Genomic DNA, 19,499 nt, shown 5'->3' with positions numbered 1-19,499 from the left:
TTGTGTTCATGTTGCACCGTGATGTTAAGTATTGATTCAGAGGCTCAAAATGAACGTATTTTGAAGACAATGGATGAATAGGCTATTAGCTAGCCTACATGAATGAATTCTTATTTGTACACTAGCCTACGATGCGTGAACAAAACTGGCATCAACTTTTATTTTAAAGTTTGCATGGTAGTAGTTCATGATAATTACAGCATTAGAACGATTGGAACACAGTGAAAGATAGATATATAGATACGTTATTAAATTCAAGAAAGAAAGAAAATTGCGTTGCGCTCAAAACATATCGCGGTGCATCGTTGGTAGGGTGTCTAGATTACTAAAATCTATAGAGTTTCACAAAATTATCAAATTATCGTAGACTACATTATGGGATCATTGCATTTTTTATTAGATAGCAAAATTACCGTAGCCTTCAACTTTGACAGTCCGACCTTCCTTATTATTCATTCAGTAATGTTACAACATTGTAGAATTCTTCAAATGAGTAGAAATATGATATGAGGGTCTCAATTCCCTGTCAAGATAATAATAAGGGCTAGCATACCTTAGCCTACCACAACACTAGTTTGTGTCTTTTTCTGCACATAGCCTGATCTGAAGACATGACTAGATTTGGGCCACAGCATTTTGATTGCTCAGACGAGTAGCCTACAATCGATAGCCAACCCTGACGCAAACTTTGTCAAACAAGTGTAAAAAAAAACGCATCCATTTTAGGCCTACCTTTGTATTTCTCTGTAACACTGCTCATATTTCCAGTCTCGCTACATTCGGCTTTCTTGAGAATAATCAAGGACAGAACACATGCAAACGTTATTGGGAACAACATCCTCTCCTTTTGGATTCCGGTTATTCAGTCCGACGTCACAGGTCCACCAGCTTTAAACCGATTTATTAGGCCTATCCCATCAGTGCCGCGCTACCACCACGCGCATCACGCACTGTGGGCAGGGCATCATCAAGGGTCGTCAGGGGCACCAAAACTCAGCCAATAAATATAAGTAGCTTTACTTCAAACTTCATTTCATTCTTCTCAACGTTTACAGTGTCAAAATGCAGCAACAGCATGTTACATGCAATGATGATATGGGTCATCTCAATCTCCACTATGCAGCGATTTTCAACGTTATGCTACTCCATTTAATTGGGAACGCATCTTGACTGAGCGCACACGAGAGAGTGGGGGGAGTGGCAGGTTCCAGCTGCCTTGTCATTTGTTGATAATTGCTATATCCTTTTTGAAATAAGAAACTTTTGTAAAGGTAATCATAAAGGCAACAAAGACAAGGCTAGGCGACCTCGGAGTTATCCGGATCCCACTATTGATTTATAAACTGCGAGCATGGCCGTATCTACCACCCAGGGGGTCGTTTCTAGAAAGCATCGTTTGCTAACTTGCGTCGCAACCTTGGTAGTTCGCTCCATCGTTCTTGGATTTGGTGTTTCTAGAAAGGGTAGTTCGAACTCTCAATCGCAAACAAGGACGCAAAGTTTGGTCGTTTGAACTACTGCCCCTAGGCCAGGGGTCTCAAACTCAAATGAGCTGGGGGCCAATTCTGCCAACGTCATCTGATTGGAGGGCCGGCTATTTCTGAAAATGCAATGTTCTTTTTTTAAATACCACACAAAACTGCAAACAGAAAGTGCTTTTATCTAGTTTTAGACACCTGTGCTAGCAACCTTAGCTTATAAATAAAATAATGATAAAATAAATATTAATACAAATTATAAAATAAATGAAAAACATAAAAAAAACAGGTATGTGTGTGTGTTTCACACCAAATAAAAATATTTCCTCTCATAACTTTTTTAAACCTGGCAAACATCAGGGTTAAGAAAGCCACACCATTGGATTTTTATATCAAAATTTAAAAGGCCATGGCTTGAAAGTGGTCAGAGATAAACTTATACTGTAAATGTAAAAATCTTTGAGTAAAAGAAAAGTTTATGAAGGGGGTAAATTTACCCATCTAATTTGTCACTGGATGGCAAGCACCTCAAATTATGCACCTTTCAGTAAATACTGGATGAACATATTTAAGCAGGTTTACTTTCCTTTTTTCATATTACCCACATAACAAATTAACAGAAAAACACCTAAGATGTATACCAACACCTAAGATGTTGTGGTTTAGTAATAGATTACTACAATATATGCCTACAATAAAGTATTCTGGTCAAAAAGTTCCTATCGCGGGTAATCTGCAGTACCCAGAAGTTCGCATCATATTGCGGGTGACTTTGTAGTTCTTTAGAGCCCTATTTCTACTAGCCCTGCTGTCTGTACCACATCCATTACGGACACTATCATCACGATTACCACTGCAACCTCCAAGCTATGTTGGGCAGAGGGTCGAAACAAGCATGGTATGCTTAGTGGACACCGTTGTATACACGCACCTCCATTCACAGACGCACCGTGACTATCACGGTCATAGACGATCGATCATAATCTCCAAAAGGATATTCTCCTTCAGAATTAGAATAGGTGAATAACATAGCTTACCTAATACTTCATCACACGTGAACGTTTTTCAACATTTGGTGTAGGCCTGGCTATTTCTGCTTAATTTCTGCTTCAATTTCTGCAACACTATGGCCTGCATCGCTTCCGCGTCATTACAAATGCACGTCTTTGTGTTTCAGGAAGTATTTCCTAAAAACTTTGCGCAGCGATTTTGGGTTTGAATCAAGCTCTGGATGTCTTGCACATAGTGGAGCAGAGTAGGCCTACAAATGAGATTTGTCACCGTATCAGTAATCAGTATCGTGTTTGTCGCAATTAATAGCCTCAAGGGCCGGATTACATTATTATTTTGTCATTCGTCGCGGGCCGGAATTGGGCAGGACGCGGGCCGGATTTGGCCCGCGGGCCGGGTGTTTGAGACCCCTGCCCTAGGCAGTCGCACTTGTGTCGTTCCTTGGTAGTTCCTGTTGGTGTCCGGAGCGCCTAACAAAAAATCACAACCGCCTAACCAAAATTTGCGAAGTGGATGTTTATCTCGTGACTCAATGATTTATATCCTGTAGCTTAATTTTGATTAAGACACTGCTCCCCTACTTGGCTCATTCTTGCTATTTATGTTAATTAAAGTATTGCCTTGCTTTTAGTATTATAATCTTCACAGTCCCTAACAACATCAGTGTTAAATGGTGTAGTGGCTAAAGCAGATGACTTATTATCCCAACGTTGTAGGTTCGATTTTCTTATGATGTGAGGTTGTCCTCTTGCTTCTCGCTACCTGCAGGTGAACTAGAATTGACACGTAGAATCAATTGTTTTTGACTGATGTATTGTACCTATGGTCTCTCGATGTAGAGTAAATATATACATAAATATGTATGGTGAAAACCTATTGTTGCGTCTCGTAGGCATACTCAGAGATGAAAAGAAGAGATAGGATGCGAACTGCGGCCGAGCGCGCAGTGCACCACCGTGCTGCCGTCAAGCCACGAGATAACCTATGGGATACCCAGATAATTGTCCAGGCTATATATTTTTTCCAACACACAGATATTTAACACAAATAATGACTCATATTGGTCTGCTTAAGTTAACTGTTTTATATGCTTGCAATAGGTTTAGGTTTTGCTGATGGCAATGACAATACCAGCATTAATCACTCGGTTTAGATTAGAAACATGTCGACATAGGCCGTGACACAACATTTCTAGGGGGTGGGGTATTACACGTTGCCACTGTTTCCACCAATGATATGTATCGCTGCATCATCAACAACGTTGTTGGAACTACGGTGTTCGAACGTCGGAGGTAGCGAATTGCGACACAGGTACGATGCTTTCTGGAAACAGGTGTAACAGTGTCGTTGTTTGGTCGCAAATTGCGTCGTACCATAGTGGTTGAGCAACGTCGTTGCTAACTTTTCTAGAAACGACCCCCAGGTCATGTACTCGGTATTTCTTTCTTTAAGTTCCGTTTAATTATATTCAGTGTTCGAATTATACCGTGAGCTTCGGGGAGTAGGCCTACAGCTATTTCGATTGGGGACGTCACTCTCAATTTTACATAGGCTTACACACATGATTTCACACTTGTGGTTCACAGTCAATTTTCCTTCGAAATATACCGGTAGATTTATATGACCGTGGCTGGCTGGCCAGAAAGTAATCATAGGCTACTAGCAAGCACACATACCGTACACGTTATGGGAAGGGTTGAATTTGGGTAAACACTGTTTGAAGGTGCGCCCCGTGCATAAAATTGCGCGCCACAGTCAAGAAATAGTGCAATGAATGCGAACATGGAAATGCATACAGACCAATAGCACGGAAAATGGCAAACATACAACTTAAGTTTAAGACCCAGAGTTGTTTACAGATGGACCGCAGAAAGTCTCCCGTTTAATAGCCAAGTTCACCTAGCCTAATACAAATGCCAGCCTTTAGTTCATTTGATTAGTTTTTCTTGGATAGCCTAAGCCTACCAAACATCAAACAAATAAAAAAAATGACTTGTTCACGGTTGGAAAACAAATATCTTCACGTTGTTTAGCGTAGGGCAATTCATATAATGTAGCCTAGTGCATTGTGCACCTTATATCACAAAACGTTTGTGCAGCAATACTCTTAAGAAAGGCTGATCTCTAAAATGGCAAGGAGGAAAGACATTTCAGGTCCAATTGATTATTATATGTTCACGTAGCGTTTCAAACAAACTGCAGGTAACGGGTGTATAGGCATTTGCTTCAAAAATATTGAGAACCACTAATCTACATGCGAAATACCCTGAATATTAGTGCAAATCCCCTCATTTATTTAGACAGAATGAAAGAATGAAATCGCACAAAATGATAAATCGCCTCATTAAACCTCTCCCGTGTCAGTATATCTATGGAACTCATATGGCGTGCGATTGAAGGCCTGATTTTTAAGCTAAGCAGCAGCAATGGTCGTGGCCACTGAGTAGACGGGAGACCTCCGGTTAAACCATAGGGATCTTGCTACTCAATGTTTTTCTAAGGTTGGCTATCACTATGTTACAAATGTAGCCAGTGGGACTTTAGGACCCAGGAGCGAGTAGCAAGGGCTTAAAGGCTGAGGTGTCCATAGGGGCGGGTTCTTGTGTTTTCAGTCAGCTGCTTAGCCAGGGAAACGGAGCGGAGTGGAACTGCGGTAAGTTTGAATTGTTTGGCACGCCGTTGTACTAGGCCAGCATTAGCTGCCTCATCATGGGTTATGGCACTTATAAGTCTGTTCGTTCTTGTAGATTACAGATGAGTGTTGGTGGCCAGTGTGCTGGCGTTCCGTATGTTGAAGGGTTTGTGTGCAGTTACCAGTAATTGAATCACGGAAGTGTCTCTGGGTTTAACGCCGGTAGGTATGCTTCCCTTAAAGAGTGTGGTTTTGATGTGAGCCTTGAGATACGCAGTGTTGTGATTTTTATTATGATCTATGTTGTAGAATGGGCGTGTAACTAGAACGAATCTTGATATCCGCTGGGAACTCTCTCACTCTTGCGGCCAGGTGCGTATAACCAGCAAAGCATTGAGACGGTCCCCCTGCTCTGCGCGCTGAGAATATTAATATCAAATGTTTTTCAACAGACTGTGCTGGTGTTACAGGGTGTTTGTATACTGTAATTGCTGCCGTGTGCTTGGGCGGGTGGCCTAGCCAAAGTAGGTATTTGTTAGCCTGATTATCTAATTAACTGTTAGACTTTGGCCTTGCAACGACTCATTCTTATTCTATGTGTAGCCTGTTATACCCGGTCCCGTGCGCCCCGTCATACGTGTGCGCTCCGGCGTCTGTGTGCTCCGGCGTCTGTGTGTGTCTGTTCACACGAGGTTATTAGAAGCCTTTTGTGAATGAACCCCGTCTCTCGTGAGTGCTTGAAAGTTTAAGTTCTTTCAATGTATATCATCAGTAAGGTGAATGAGTGTGTGTGTTATGTGGATAAATTAATAATTGTATGTTTTGTTTTTTTAGGTCTTGTTTACTTTGTTTGGACATCCAGCCACTGTTTTCTCATGTATGAAACTTATGTATGTTTTTACCATTCATTGATACCATGCCTATGAACTTATAGGGTTAATGTCGAGCTCTTCCGGTCATTAATCTTTTACCATTGAGATAAATTGTTGTGTTTGGGCAGTGTGCAATATTACGGGGGACAGAGGAAAGTGCTAGTGGGCATGTGCAATTTGGATAGCTTTAGCTGATCATCATAGTAGCACTCACGCACTTTACTTGTTCTCATATTTAAGTGGCCATTGCTTGGGTTCTCGTAGCTAGTGGGCGGAGCTCAGTGCTCAAGGTATTAAGGTGACCACTGTGTGGTGTGATTAGAATTTGTGTGTCCTAACAAAGCACTTTATGGTTAATGCAGTGTAGCCTTTGTTGCTGTCTTTGGTGTGCTGAATCCTTTTGGAGCCTTGTGCTCATGATGAACTAAAGGTGGATTTCCTGTCAACATTGAGTACTGTGGTCCGGCCCAATATTTAGTGTAAATATCTCCTACGGAGGCTTGTCTACGAGAACTCAGGTATGTGTCCATGATGTGTTGCTACCATTAATGTTGTTCCTGTACGAAGCACCTATTTTAATAACTCTGCAGACCATAAATAAATTATGTCTACATTGTTTTTGCTACATCAGCCTCCAATTGTTTCATTCACTTGAATAGTACTAGCGTGGGGTACATCTTTAGTCTACTGTACTAGTTGGGTCTCATCCCAGTCCAATAAATGGGAGTGGCGTAGTCAGACCATCTTGTGGTATAGTACAACTGGGTTCTAACTCCTGAAGGCCACATTTGGCGTAGTCGGCAGGATGGTGATTGTTGGCTGATGTGCATAGCTTGGTGAAGAATTGGGTTTGTTGTGAGAAAACAGTGGCTGACCGGATCTAGGATTGTGGCAGTCTTACCTCTGGGGAACACGGTTCAGTGTGAGCAGGGTGTGTCAGGTGTCCAACAAAGAATTGTATTTTTTTTTTTCTCCATCAGTATTATTTTGTGTACGTGTAATTAGTCTGTATTTTTTTTATTTTTTTTCCTTTCTCTAATTCTCCTTTCACTTCTCCAGCTCTCATCTATCTTTGGCTGTGACAAAAAAATAGACTAGCCAGTAATATGGAGGAACAGCTGAGGTTATTGACTGAACAGGTTAAACAGCTACAAGCTGACAATGAGCGACTTCGCCAGGAAACGGGTGGGGCTGGTGGTTCGGGGCAAGGGGCTTCTAATGTGCCAGGTGGTGGTACCGCCACAGAACGTGTCCTATATTTCCCTCGGGAGCGCAAAGCCCCTCGCTTTTCAGGAAGCTCTTCTCGAGATTCTCTCAGTGTAGAAGAGTGGGTAGAAGAAATTAAACATGTCTTAAGGGTGAGGCCAATGACCGAAGCAGAGGGAGCATTGTTTGTGTATGACCTACTAGATGGTGAGGCAAAAGCAGAGGTGAAGTTCCGTCCGGTGGGAGAGCGCAGTACGTCTACAAACATTTGTAAAATCCTTCAAGATAATTTTGGTTGCTCACAGTCCTATGTAGAAGCCCAAAAACTGTTCTTTCAGCGGAGACAGCGTGATGGTGAGACACTTAGAGAGTTCTCGCACTCTCTTATGGCCCTCCAAGAGGTAATAAAGCAAAAAGACCCCCGAGGCATGTCTGATCCAGATCTAGTGATCAGAGATCAATTTATTGAGGGTGTGAGAGACAATATGCTGCGCCGGGAATTAAAGCGTCTTGTAAGGCTTGAGTCTAACATTTCTTTTTTGAAAATTCGCAGTGAGGCAGTACGATGGATTGATGAAGGTGAACGCCCCAACCAAGGCCGTGCAAGAGCATACTCCTGTGACACCCATGCCCAGGCAACTGGTGAGTGTAGTGTAGAAGCCAATGCTGTTGTTGTTAAATCTAGTGATGAGTTAATCGAACTAAAAGAGTGTTTTCGGAAACAACAGGCACAATTGGATGCTATATTGAAACATTTAGGAACCTCGCACCCATGAGCCTGGTGGACGGGAGCCATTCTTGCAGCTTCTGGTACCACAAGTTCTCCAGACAGAGGTACTAACGAGTCTTCATAATAACCATGGGCATCAAGGGGTGGAGCGTACTACCAGCCTGATCCGACAGCGTGGTTATTGGCCATTTATGCGCCGAGACATCGAGCAATGGTGTAAAAACTGTGACCGGTGTGTAACGGCCAAAGCCGTGCAACCAAAAATCAGGACTTTCATGGGACGCCTAATGGCTTCCAGGCCCTTGGAAATCCTTGCATTAGACTTTACCATACTTGAGCGGTCCAGTGATGGAGCTGAAAACCTTTTAGTGATCACAGATGTGTTTTCTAAATATACACAGGCTTTCCCTACACCAGACCAAAAGGCAGGAACGGTGGTAAAAGTACTGACAGAAAAGTGGTTTTATAATTATGGTGTCCCGCAGCGCATTCACACTGATCAAGGTAAACAATTCGAGGGAGAACTTCTTAAACGTCTGTGCCAGCTGTATGGGGTCGAAAAGTCTCGCACAAGCCCATACCACCCCGCGGGCAACGGACAGTGCGAGAGGTTCAATAGGACCCTGCACGACCTCTTGCGCACGCTGCCTGCAGAAAAAAAGAGACGGTGGCCAGTCCATTTACCTCAAGTAGTGTTTGCATACAACACCACAGTTCACCAGTCTACAGGACATTCTCCTTATGAGTTAATGTTTGGCCGTAAGCCCCACCTACCAATCGACTCCCTACTCTGTGTGGAGAAGGATGCGTTAGTGGAGGGAGGGGTAAGTGATTGGGTCAATGAACATCAGAAACACTTGGCCTCAGTCTATAAGGATGCTCGGCATCACTTAGAAGCGGCAGCCACCCGTAGGGGACGGAACAATCCAAGCTTTGTCCCTATTCTTGTGCCTGGTACTTTAGTGTATAGGAAGAACCATCCCCAAGGTCGACACAAGATCCAAGATATGTGGGACTCCGTTCCCTATGTAGTGGTTCAGTGTCTGGATGACGTGGGGACCTTGTATAAAATCAAGCCGCGAGACCAGGTAGGCCCAGAGAAAAACATTCACAGAACTGAATTAAGACCCCTCCCATCCATGGTGAACCCCCCAACTTTGTCTAATGTTACACCTTTAGAAGAGGATAGCACTGTCCCTGACGACTCGGTCATGCAAAGGCATGACGAAGAGCAGTCTGGTGACTGGGTAATAGTAAGGCAAGAGATTCCACCAGAAAGGGTGATTTATTCACCAGTGTCCCAGGAAAGTAGCCCTTCACCACCCCCTGTGGTACAGGGGGAGGTGGGTCTGGAAGTGGTTAGGCGGACATCTCGTGTGACAGCAGGCCACCATCCTAATCCTTTCAACCTTCCCCGGTCGGTGGTGTAGCAGCAGGTGTAGGTGGAGAAGGCTATAGTCCAAGCAGTTTCTGACTCTCATTAGATATTGACCAATGTCTTGTACACATGTGGTGTGTATTCCCTGCAGTATGAGCACCGTCACCGGGACGGTGACATTTGAAAGGGGGGGTAGATGTAGCCAGTGGGACTTTAGGACCCAGGAGCGAGTAGCAAGGGCTTAAAGGCTGAGGTGTCCATAGGGGCGGGTTCTTGTGTTTTCAGTCAGCTGCTTAGCCAGGGAAACGGAGCGGAGTGGAACTGCGGTAAGTTTGAATTGTTTGGCACGCCGTTGTACTAGGCCAGCATTAGCTGCCTCATCATGGGTTATGGCACTTATAAGTCTGTTCGTTCTTGTAGATTACAGATGAGTGTTGGTGGCCAGTGTGCTGGCGTTCCGTATGTTGAAGGGTTTGTGTGCAGTTACCAGTAATTGAATCACGGAAGTGTCTCTGGGTTTAACGCCGGTAGGTATGCTTCCCTTAAAGAGTGTGGTTTTGATGTGAGCCTTGAGATACGCAGTGTTGTGATTTTTATTATGATCTATGTTGTAGAATGGGCGTGTAACTAGAACGAATCTTGATATCCGCTGGGAACTCTCTCACTCTTGCGGCCAGGTGCGTATAACCAGCAAAGCATTGAGACGGTCCCCCTGCTCTGCGCGCTGAGAATATTAATATCAAATGTTTTTCAACAGACTGTGCTGGTGTTACAGGGTGTTTGTATACTGTAATTGCTGCCGTGTGCTTGGGCGGGTGGCCTAGCCAAAGTAGGTATTTGTTAGCCTGATTATCTAATTAACTGTTAGACTTTGGCCTTGCAACGACTCATTCTTATTCTATGTGTAGCCTGTTATACCCGGTCCCGTGCGCCCCGTCATACGTGTGCGCTCCGGCGTCTGTGTGCTCCGGCGTCTGTGTGTGTCTGTTCACACGAGGTTATTAGAAGCCTTTTGTGAATGAACCCCGTCTCTCGTGAGTGCTTGAAAGTTTAAGTTCTTTCAATGTATATCATCAGTAAGGTGAATGAGTGTGTGTGTTATGTGGATAAATTAATAATTGTATGTTTTGTTTTTTTAGGTCTTGTTTACTTTGTTTGGACATCCAGCCACTGTTTTCTCATGTATGAAACTTATGTATGTTTTTACCATTCATTGATACCATGCCTATGAACTTATAGGGTTAATGTCGAGCTCTTCCGGTCATTAATCTTTTACCATTGAGATAAATTGTTGTGTTTGGGCAGTGTGCAATATTACGGGGGACAGAGGAAAGTGCTAGTGGGCATGTGCAATTTGGATAGCTTTAGCTGATCATCATAGTAGCACTCACGCACTTTACTTGTTCTCATATTTAAGTGGCCATTGCTTGGGTTCTCGTAGCTAGTGGGCGGAGCTCAGTGCTCAAGGTATTAAGGTGACCACTGTGTGGTGTGATTAGAATTTGTGTGTCCTAACAAAGCACTTTATGGTTAATGCAGTGTAGCCTTTGTTGCTGTCTTTGGTGTGCTGAATCCTTTTGGAGCCTTGTGCTCATGATGAACTAAAGGTGGATTTCCTGTCAACATTGAGTACTGTGGTCCGGCCCAATATTTAGTGTAAATATCTCCTACGGAGGCTTGTCTACGAGAACTCAGGTATGTGTCCATGATGTGTTGCTACCATTAATGTTGTTCCTGTACGAAGCACCTATTTTAATAACTCTGCAGACCATAAATAAATTATGTCTACATTGTTTTTGCTACATCAGCCTCCAATTGTTTCATTCACTTGAATAGTACTAGCGTGGGGTACATCTTTAGTCTACTGTACTAGTTGGGTCTCTCATCCCAGTCCAATAAATGGGAGTGGCTTAGTCAGACCATCTTGTGGTATAGTACAACTGGGTTCTAACTCCTGAAGGCCACACAAAGGCAGTGAAACATTAGACAAATGTATGGCCAGTTGGCCACCGCTTGTTAACCCATACGCATATCAGGCTTTTGAGCCTACACTGTGCATTTGTTTTAATTCGTCAGTATTATATTATAGCAAAGAACACAGTCTGAACGTACCAGAGAAATGGTACAGCCCAATGGGGGTGAGGGTTTGAAAATCGTATTTCATTAGATTATATCCTGAATTGTTGGTATGTGATGGCAATGCTGCATTACATGCAATATTGGATAACATCCAATTTGATTATTTTTTTTTCAGTACCCAGTTTTTAAATTTGATTAATTTTCCTCAGTACCCAGTTTCAGTATTATTTTCATACCTTTTGGGACGGTCCAAGTCTCATCTAGGGGGGTCGGTCCCCCCCATACCCCCCGTAATTCGAACCATGCTTTGCCATGACTATTACATTATTACTAGCCTACTAACTAGTTACTAATCCCTAACCCTATAGTGAGAGAGCAGTTATGTTAGGATGGAATTAATGATTACAGTGATATGTCAATTAAATATAATTTGTGTTACAACCTTGTACATTAAAGTGTAATTCCGGCGAAAATTGACCCAAGGGTGTTTTTCTGCATTAAAACACATCAAATAAGCTGTGGAGACAGTATTTTTCGTTGATCAACCACTACAGAACTTGGCCTGATAGGCCTATGCTATAGCCCCAAATTGCAAACAGTAGATTAGCTAAGGGCAGTAAGCCAAACGCTTCCCAAATAGCATTTTTTAACCAATAATATTGTTCAAAACAGCACCAAACCTCATCGGTAGCTTGCTTAGGGTCTCTACACATAAATCGAAGCACCAACAACCTAGTTAGCGAACCCAAAGTTTATTACAGAAGACTTTTAAGAACACTTAAGTATAAGTATATATACTTTTTTACCATCCTTCCTCCCCCCCCCCTTATCGTTTTTACAGCTCCTTCTTTACATTATAATTTATTTAAAGTGAATAAATTGTAATGAGAAATAAATAAAATGAAATAGGCCTAGCTGTAAATCGGAAGTGGAAGTGCATGTCAATTCACTGAATGTTCAAAGTATTATGAATCTTTATTTTAAAAAAATACACATTGGTTGGCCTATTCATGATACATCAGCAATTACACATGTTTAGGGGAATAGGGCATTATTAATATACCAGGTGTGAGGTGGTATGTGCTAGAAATGGGTAAACCACTATCAGTGAGTCTGCCCGTGAGGTGGGGGCACCGCCGCGCCAGGCAGTGTCCCACATTGTCCCTCAGAAACATACCCCTTGTCCCCACTTGGGCTTATTAGCAGGTGGTCACCCTACTTGTGGTATTTATTGATTATTATTTTTTAATGATAGGCCTAATGCTTGCACATAATTTGGATTATATTGCACATTTGCCCAAAATTACAGTAGGTGCCATACACAGGCTCAAAGGGTTTGACCATGTTGAAAACAAGGGTGTTGTTGAGTCATGATCCTTTCCAGTAATATGTCACTTCATGTGTGGGTGTGTCAATATGTCCTTATTGCACAGAAGTGGGTTGTAGCAGCAGACACTCCCTGAGTTGAGATTAATATTTCTTGGCTTCACTCAGCTGACAGCCTACTGCCTTCAGGGAGCGTTCACCCGCTGCAGCTCAAGGTCTGAGACTAATTTGCCCAGGCTACGTTTGGCTTACAGCTTCGCTATATAAGTTAATCAAACATAAAATATTAATTGGGTTATGTTCCATATGTGTAGAAACATCAATTTATTTAGCAAATATGTCGTATTCAACATTTATCTTAAACTTGATTTTATGTTGGCCGTCCGTGACTCTAATTTTGCTATCTTATCTATCTCTAACTCGTTCGTTTAATAATGCAATTATTTTCAGTCGTGTTAAATCATAGTGCCAGGTTTATGTCCTATTTGTCTCCAAATAAGCCTTCACCATTTGGTTCCGTAGCCACATAGCCTATGTTCCTTCTCATAAGTTTCGTTTCTCTCCATGCGCAGGCAGTGGTTAGGCGCACACAACCGGACAACGCACACACAACAATGGCTGATGATATGCCATCACTACTCAGTCTAGAGGCTGAGCTCACATGCAGCATCTGCTTGAATACTTTTGAGAACCCCGTTACACTACCCTGTGGTCATAACTTCTGCCAAGGCTGCTTGGATGAGAGCTGGAAAGAGAGTTTTATCCTGTTCTGCCCCCAGTGCAGACACCTTTACCCAAGTAAACCCGAGCTGAAGAAAAACACGGTACTCAGCGCCGTTGTTGAGACTTTCAAAAAGAAGGCATCACCATTGGGATCAGACTATGTATTAGCCAAGACGGAGGAAATAGAGGTTATCAAATGTGATACATGTATGACGGCTAAAGCATTTAAAACTTGCCTTACGTGCATGGCCTCTTTCTGTGAAGAACACATCAGACCGCACATGGAAAACCCTATTTTCCGCCCGCACCAACTGACCAATCCGCTAGGAGACCTCAGGGGGAAGATTTGCCAGGATCATAACAAGATCATGGAGTTTTTCTGCCAGAAACATGACTGCTGTATTTGCGCCATTTGTCTGCAGCAGTTTCATCGAGACTGCGAGTACACCACACCACAAGAGAGACGGGCAAAGAAAGAGGTCTGTGAACTTTATTTCAACTCTCGGAAAAGATTATACCTTACATTTAGCCTGGGTTGAACCCAGACTAACCTGCAGAGCAAATTTTCTAAGAGGTTCGTCTGGGTTCACCCAGACTATTACATTTGTAGTAGTTGAAAGCTGTAAGGCAACAAAGCATTAAAGGGAAATAGGACTCCATGATGCAGACTTAATGACTTCAGTGTCATGCTTCATATAGTTTACAAGAGTGAAGAGTCATATGTTGTTTAGTACATAATTGCATTCAACTTAGACATACTAATGTAATGGCCACTAACCTAAGTAGGGTACTACACCACTGAAAATAGCAATACATCAGCAAGATGTTCAACATGCTCACTTCATTTTGTTGCAAGCCCACACCACACCAAAACCCATGTGAGCCACATAATGATCAACATTAAAGTTGTGTTTCTCTTTGCATTCATAGTCTGAAATGACGGATATGTTACGTGTGCTGGATAGAAAGATTGATAAGAACAGCCTTGTGATGGCTCAAATTACGGAGCAGCAGTTGCAATTACAGGTAAGTGTTTTTTGAAAGTTCGGACTCAGAATCCATCCCCTAGAAAAAAGCGTAACTGTTTTTGTATGTGTGTGTGTCTAGGATGATGCTTCTGCCCAAAAGAAGATGATGAGCACAGAGTATCAGTTCATAAGGTATCTGATTGACAAGGAGGAGCAGGATGCCTTGAAAGCTGTGGACAAGGACTTGGAGAGTGGTCAGACCAGGATTCAGTCTCTCATCAAGAAGTTTGGTCAGAATGTGGAGAAGATGTCTGCAGTCAAAATGGAGCTCAACAGCCTTCTGTCAAGAGCAGATTCATTGTCTTTCTTGCAGGTATATGGTGTAGCTTCAAAAGGGAAAAAATATACAGAGTCTGAGAGCAGTGATGTTAAAATGTAAGAAATGTAACTAGAAATGCAACTGTAAACAGAATTTTCCCTGATTTTTTGTCTCTCTCTCTTCAATGCACTCCTGTCCCTGTTTGACAGGCTTCAACACAACTGGCCTCCAGTGCTATATTTGACCCCTACTGCCCCCATGTGAACATGGAGTCCAAGGCTTTGATGGCTTACCACTCCTCCGCTGTCGCTATGAAGGAGCTACTGAGCAAAATCCTGACTCTATCAGCAGAAAACCGATTTTCACTTCTTAAACCAGGTGTGTGTGTGTGTGTGTGTGTGTGCATAAATGTTTACTGTTGATGTCCACAGCAGTTGACACCATATTCTGCATGCCCGTAATCACTCCTGTGCCAGAGGTGCTTGTACGAGTGAGCTCTCTCTTATCAACCTGTCGTTAAAATATTTTTTACTGAGGTCACGCTTCAGTTTGTGAATCACAACTGATCACACTGCTTGTTTTGTGAATCACAAGATGTATGAAGGACAGAAACTTTATTTTAATACACTACAGGGCAGGGGATCAAGGCCGTTGATCCGACTCCGGTATCACCGGAACAACGCGCAGCCGGGAGCAGAGCAAGAAACCGACACAGGAAGGGGAAGGAAGCTGAAGAGGGGGACGTCTCCAAAACAGACCTTACCTTTAGACACTACCCCCTGAGCAAAGGTGTGTCTTATGCCCCTCCGACCCCTAGGGGTTGCATTTAAATTTTAAGTGGAAAAGTTAAAGGAATTATCCGGAGTAAAATGCACTTTAGATTAGCGTGGAAGTGAGAAGGGCATATTATTTCGCCGCTACAAAACGCTATTTTTATACCTCTTCTACAGTTCCAAACAACATTGCACTTACGTGGTAGTGAGTAGAGGGTCCCTAAAGCCAAACCGAAGTATCCCGAGGTCTTTATGTGGTCGGATAGAGAGTCCAGAATGAATTTCATCAAGCCAGTACCTTTCCGGAAATGTTGCCATCTTTGCTGCCATCTTAAGGGGAAAGTCCGTAGGAGTCGATTGCCAAGTGTGCTCTGGAAATTCACAATTTCGTCGCTGTTTAAAAAAAAAAAAAACATAGTCCAGTCCATACAACTTCATTTCAATTTCAAAAGAAATACTGGACTATTTTTTTTTTTTAAACGGAGTACTCCCAATCATCCGTAAATCGATCTAAAGTGCATTTTACTCCGGATAATTCCTTTAACATGTTATAAATTGATCAAACTGAAATACTTCTAAGATCAAAATAGAAGTGAAAAGATTTTATGCAAACTCTGAACCAAACATCGATTTTGTCCCCTGGTGAACAATACAGCCACACTCTTAAAGCGAATGTGTTAGAAACAACACAAACTGTGTTGTCCCTATCTGGACATAGAGATGTGTTAAAAAAACAACACAAGTTGTGTTATTTTCAACACATTTGTTTTAAGAGTGCATTGGGATATTTTATAACCTTGTCGACAGGACAAGGTTTTAGTGTAAATCTAGAGCTGCCATTGAAATATTTTTATGCCATTGAAGTTTTACCTAGATAGCTGTTTTTCACAGAACCTTTATTTGTACACACTGCAGGACCAACGATCGAAGCTGCTGATCCAACTTTAGCGTCACCGGTACAACAAGCAGCACGGAGCAGAGCGAGAAGCCGTCTTAGGAAGGGGAATGAAGATGCGACAACTGGAGAGGGGGGAACACCGAACCAACAACACCCAATTTTTAACCGCTCCCATGCAGAACTCTCCTCTGAACAGTGTAGTCTAAACAAAGGTTTGTATCATGTGTCCACAACTGACTCAAGTGGAGATATTTAAGAGTGACTTTTTCAAAAAAAAGAAATAGCAAAAAGTTAGAAACAAATGGTCACTAAAACAAACCATAATGCATAATGCAAGTAAGAACTAATCTGAGTGTGTCTGGATTAACCCCACACCTGCGAAACAGGAAAAGCCCAAACTTTTAGACACTCGTTGGAGAGTGCAGTTTTCCAACCCTTTTACCCTAAATCCGCAGCTAAATTTCTGTGGGTGTCGTGTGATGTGACAACCTGGGACCATTTGTGCAATGAAATCTTTTTAATCAATTCACCCTACAAGGCAATTTCATCTGTAAAACCAATTGTCTGTTGCCTTGTTTCAGGGAATGTAACAGCTCTTCCACTCCTGCTTTCACTTTCACACATTTCAGATGGATTAAGTCTCTGTTGTCTTTTCCTGGGCATAGGGTTGAACCAGTTTAGCTGGAATAACCTATATTGCTAAAGAAACACACAACAGACTTTACAGAGTGTGAAATGTCAGAGAGTTGTAAAGTTGTCCATTCCTTATTTATAGTTGTCCATTCCTTCCATTTATTAAACAGCTTTTTTATCATATAGTTCAGTTCAACTCTCAGTTGAACTCTGAGCAAAAAGTAATTTTCACACAAGCTTATCACTAAAAACCAACTGGAAAAAATGTTGTATAAAATAACTTGATGTGTTCTTTTACCCTGACTGTGTGTAGTTCACTTTACAGACAATTATAAAGCTTCATAAAGAGATTGTGACTGCTTTGTTACCCTTTCCAGCAGGAGCTCACAACGTCAGTATTCCTCGTGACATCTCCACTGCCGTGAAAAGGAGTGACCTACTAAAATGTAAGTTTTAGATTTTTTTCCATAACATACAATTGGCTTAACTATTTGGATCGTAGAAAGTGGCAGGGGGTAGCAGGCGTTAGCTTCAGAAGGCACTGTATGTGACTGTACTCCCACTAACGTCCATGAGTCTGTGAGGGTCTATGAGGGTGTATGCACAGTTCTGTGTGGACGTCCATGCTGACAAGTAGAAAGTATATAGTGAGAACAACTGTGCAGCTTTCCAGTGTGCACATCTGCAATCCTCCTGTCTTGTGTCTGTCACTTGCTCTGCAGTCAGCACAGTCCTCAAGCTGGACCCCTGGACGGCCCACAAGCGCATCGTCCTCACCGACGACTTCACCAAGGCATCGATGGCCGAGGAGCCGCGCCACTACCCCGACGGGCCCAAGCGCTTCGTCGTCTGCTCACAGGTGCTGTGCTCGCAGGGTTTCCTGCAGGGCCACCACTACTGGGAGGTGAAGATCAGCAGGACCAAGTCCTGCGGCCTGGGCCTGGGGCTCGGCCTGGCCTATGGCTCCATCGACCGCAGGGGCCCCGGCAGCCGCCTGGGTCTCAACAGCGCCTCCTGGTGTATGGAGTGGTTCAATGACAAGCTGTCGGCGTGGCATGATGCCGTGGAAACGGTGCTGGGCGTCCCTGGCCCCTCCCATGTGGGTGTGCTGCTCGACTGCGATGGTGGCTCCGCCACGTTCTACGCGGTGGCCGACCGCGCCTTCCCCTTGTACACCTTCGTGTTCCCATTCAAGGAGACGGTCTACCCGGCCTTTTGGATCTTCTCTGCCGGCTGTTCCATCTCGCTGTGTAAGCTGACCTCCTAAGATTGATCTCCAATTTAAATTATGGACAAAGTGCAAATTCTTATGTCAAGCTCAAACTAATTTAATAACTAGATGTACCGCATAGCGGTACCAAATATGACAACTGATCAGTCCTGTACATCCTCTCCGCGAAAATAAATCACGCTTGTCAATTTATCTTTATTTTAAGATGACTTTAGTTAGTCATCTTCTTGTGTGAGATTAAAATAGAAGCATATTAAACTATCGTTAGGCTGCAAATGTTCGAAATGTGTAAGTTCGAAAAGGCTCATGGGATGAGTAGTTCCTTCTCTCGGAAATTAAAATGTGTACACAGTCTTGTACCTTTTCCTTTTTTCGTTTTTCTGTCAGTTTTTTTGCTCGACGTGAAATGTATGATTCACGAGTCACGTCATAGCTGGTCAACCTACAGTTTGGAGACACCTTCTCATTCAATGCGTTTCCTTTATTTTTTGATGACTATTTACATTGTAGATTCATCAAAACTATTAATGAACAAATGTGGAATTATGTACTTAACAAAAAACTTAACTGAAAACATGTCTTATATTCTAGTTTCTTTAAAGTTGCTATTTTTTTTATTTAATACCATATTCAGCAAGCCATAACTTGACAAATTCTCATCATGGGCCAATTAACTTTGCATTCATTCATGGTTTTGATGCCTTCAGTGAGAGTTTTGGCCTGTACTGTAAGTCAGGGTCTAAAACTCTTTATATATGGATTTTTCCAGATGTCAATTTAAGTAATGAATGGGAAACTTACTTCTGGAAACTAAACTCTCTCAGAGGAGGGGCGGGACTGTTGAGCTCTATAGCATGTTGAGCTCTATTTTGTTTAGGGACCAAACAAAAAGTTTCTGTAAAAGTCTAGTGGGGCTACATGCCCACCAAGTTTCATGTGCCCCGGTGTTGACCAAAGACTCAGGAAGTTGATGACGAAAAAAAAAAAAAACATTGACAATCCCTATATGACTCCTACGCTAGCTAGCAACGATCATAATTGGTATACAGAAACTATTTGTTAATTTAACACCATGGGCAAGACCTTAAGCATTGATGAGTCAGCTTGTGATGGCCACAGCCGCACATGGTAACACAAGCCCTCACTCTACAAATGCACATTATTAGTTTCTTTTGGTACATCATGAATTTGCTGCACATTTTATTGTTTACAGTCACATGTGCTATTCTATTCAAATAACTC

At 42.7% G+C, this 19,499-nt stretch overlaps 2 protein-coding genes across 7 annotated transcripts in view; one reads left to right on the top strand and one right to left on the bottom strand.

The window, feature by feature from the left end:
* LOC121713523 (NLR family CARD domain-containing protein 3-like) overlaps positions 1-871 on the bottom strand; it is a 37,668-nt gene extending 36,797 nt beyond the window's left edge. For both annotated transcript variants that reach the window (XM_042098185.1, XM_042098186.1), the window contains exon 1: positions 733-871. The gene's annotated coding sequence lies outside the window, so the exon portion shown is untranslated. The remainder of the gene's footprint in view (positions 1-732) is intronic.
* A 12,005-nt stretch (positions 872-12,876) lies between these two features.
* On the top strand, positions 12,877-19,143 carry LOC121714013 (E3 ubiquitin/ISG15 ligase TRIM25-like). Of its 5 annotated transcripts, XM_042099134.1 has the most exons (9): positions 12,877-12,927; positions 13,285-13,914; positions 14,366-14,461; positions 14,543-14,776; positions 14,932-15,100; positions 15,356-15,511; positions 16,411-16,605; positions 17,404-17,472; positions 17,749-19,143. In XM_042099134.1, exons 2-9 carry the CDS (start codon positions 13,327-13,329, stop codon positions 18,291-18,293), a joined length of 2,052 nt encoding a protein of 683 aa, XP_041955068.1. In that variant the 5' UTR covers positions 12,877-12,927; positions 13,285-13,326; the 3' UTR covers positions 18,294-19,143. The 5 variants fall into 5 exon arrangements, with proteins under 5 accessions (XP_041955068.1, XP_041955070.1, XP_041955069.1 ...); XM_042099133.1 differs by lacking the exon at positions 12,877-12,927 and having other exon boundaries at positions 12,963-13,914; positions 17,407-17,472; XM_042099131.1 differs by lacking the exon at positions 12,877-12,927 and having other exon boundaries at positions 12,965-13,914.
* The last annotated feature ends 356 nt before the right edge of the window (positions 19,144-19,499 follow it).

Source organism: Alosa sapidissima, chromosome 7 (assembly GCF_018492685.1).
Source record: "Alosa sapidissima isolate fAloSap1 chromosome 7, fAloSap1.pri, whole genome shotgun sequence".
Classification (NCBI taxonomy): domain Eukaryota; kingdom Metazoa; phylum Chordata; class Actinopteri; order Clupeiformes; family Clupeidae; genus Alosa; species Alosa sapidissima.
Note: the sequence above shows the minus strand (reverse complement) of the source record. Positions and strands in the feature narration are given on the sequence as shown.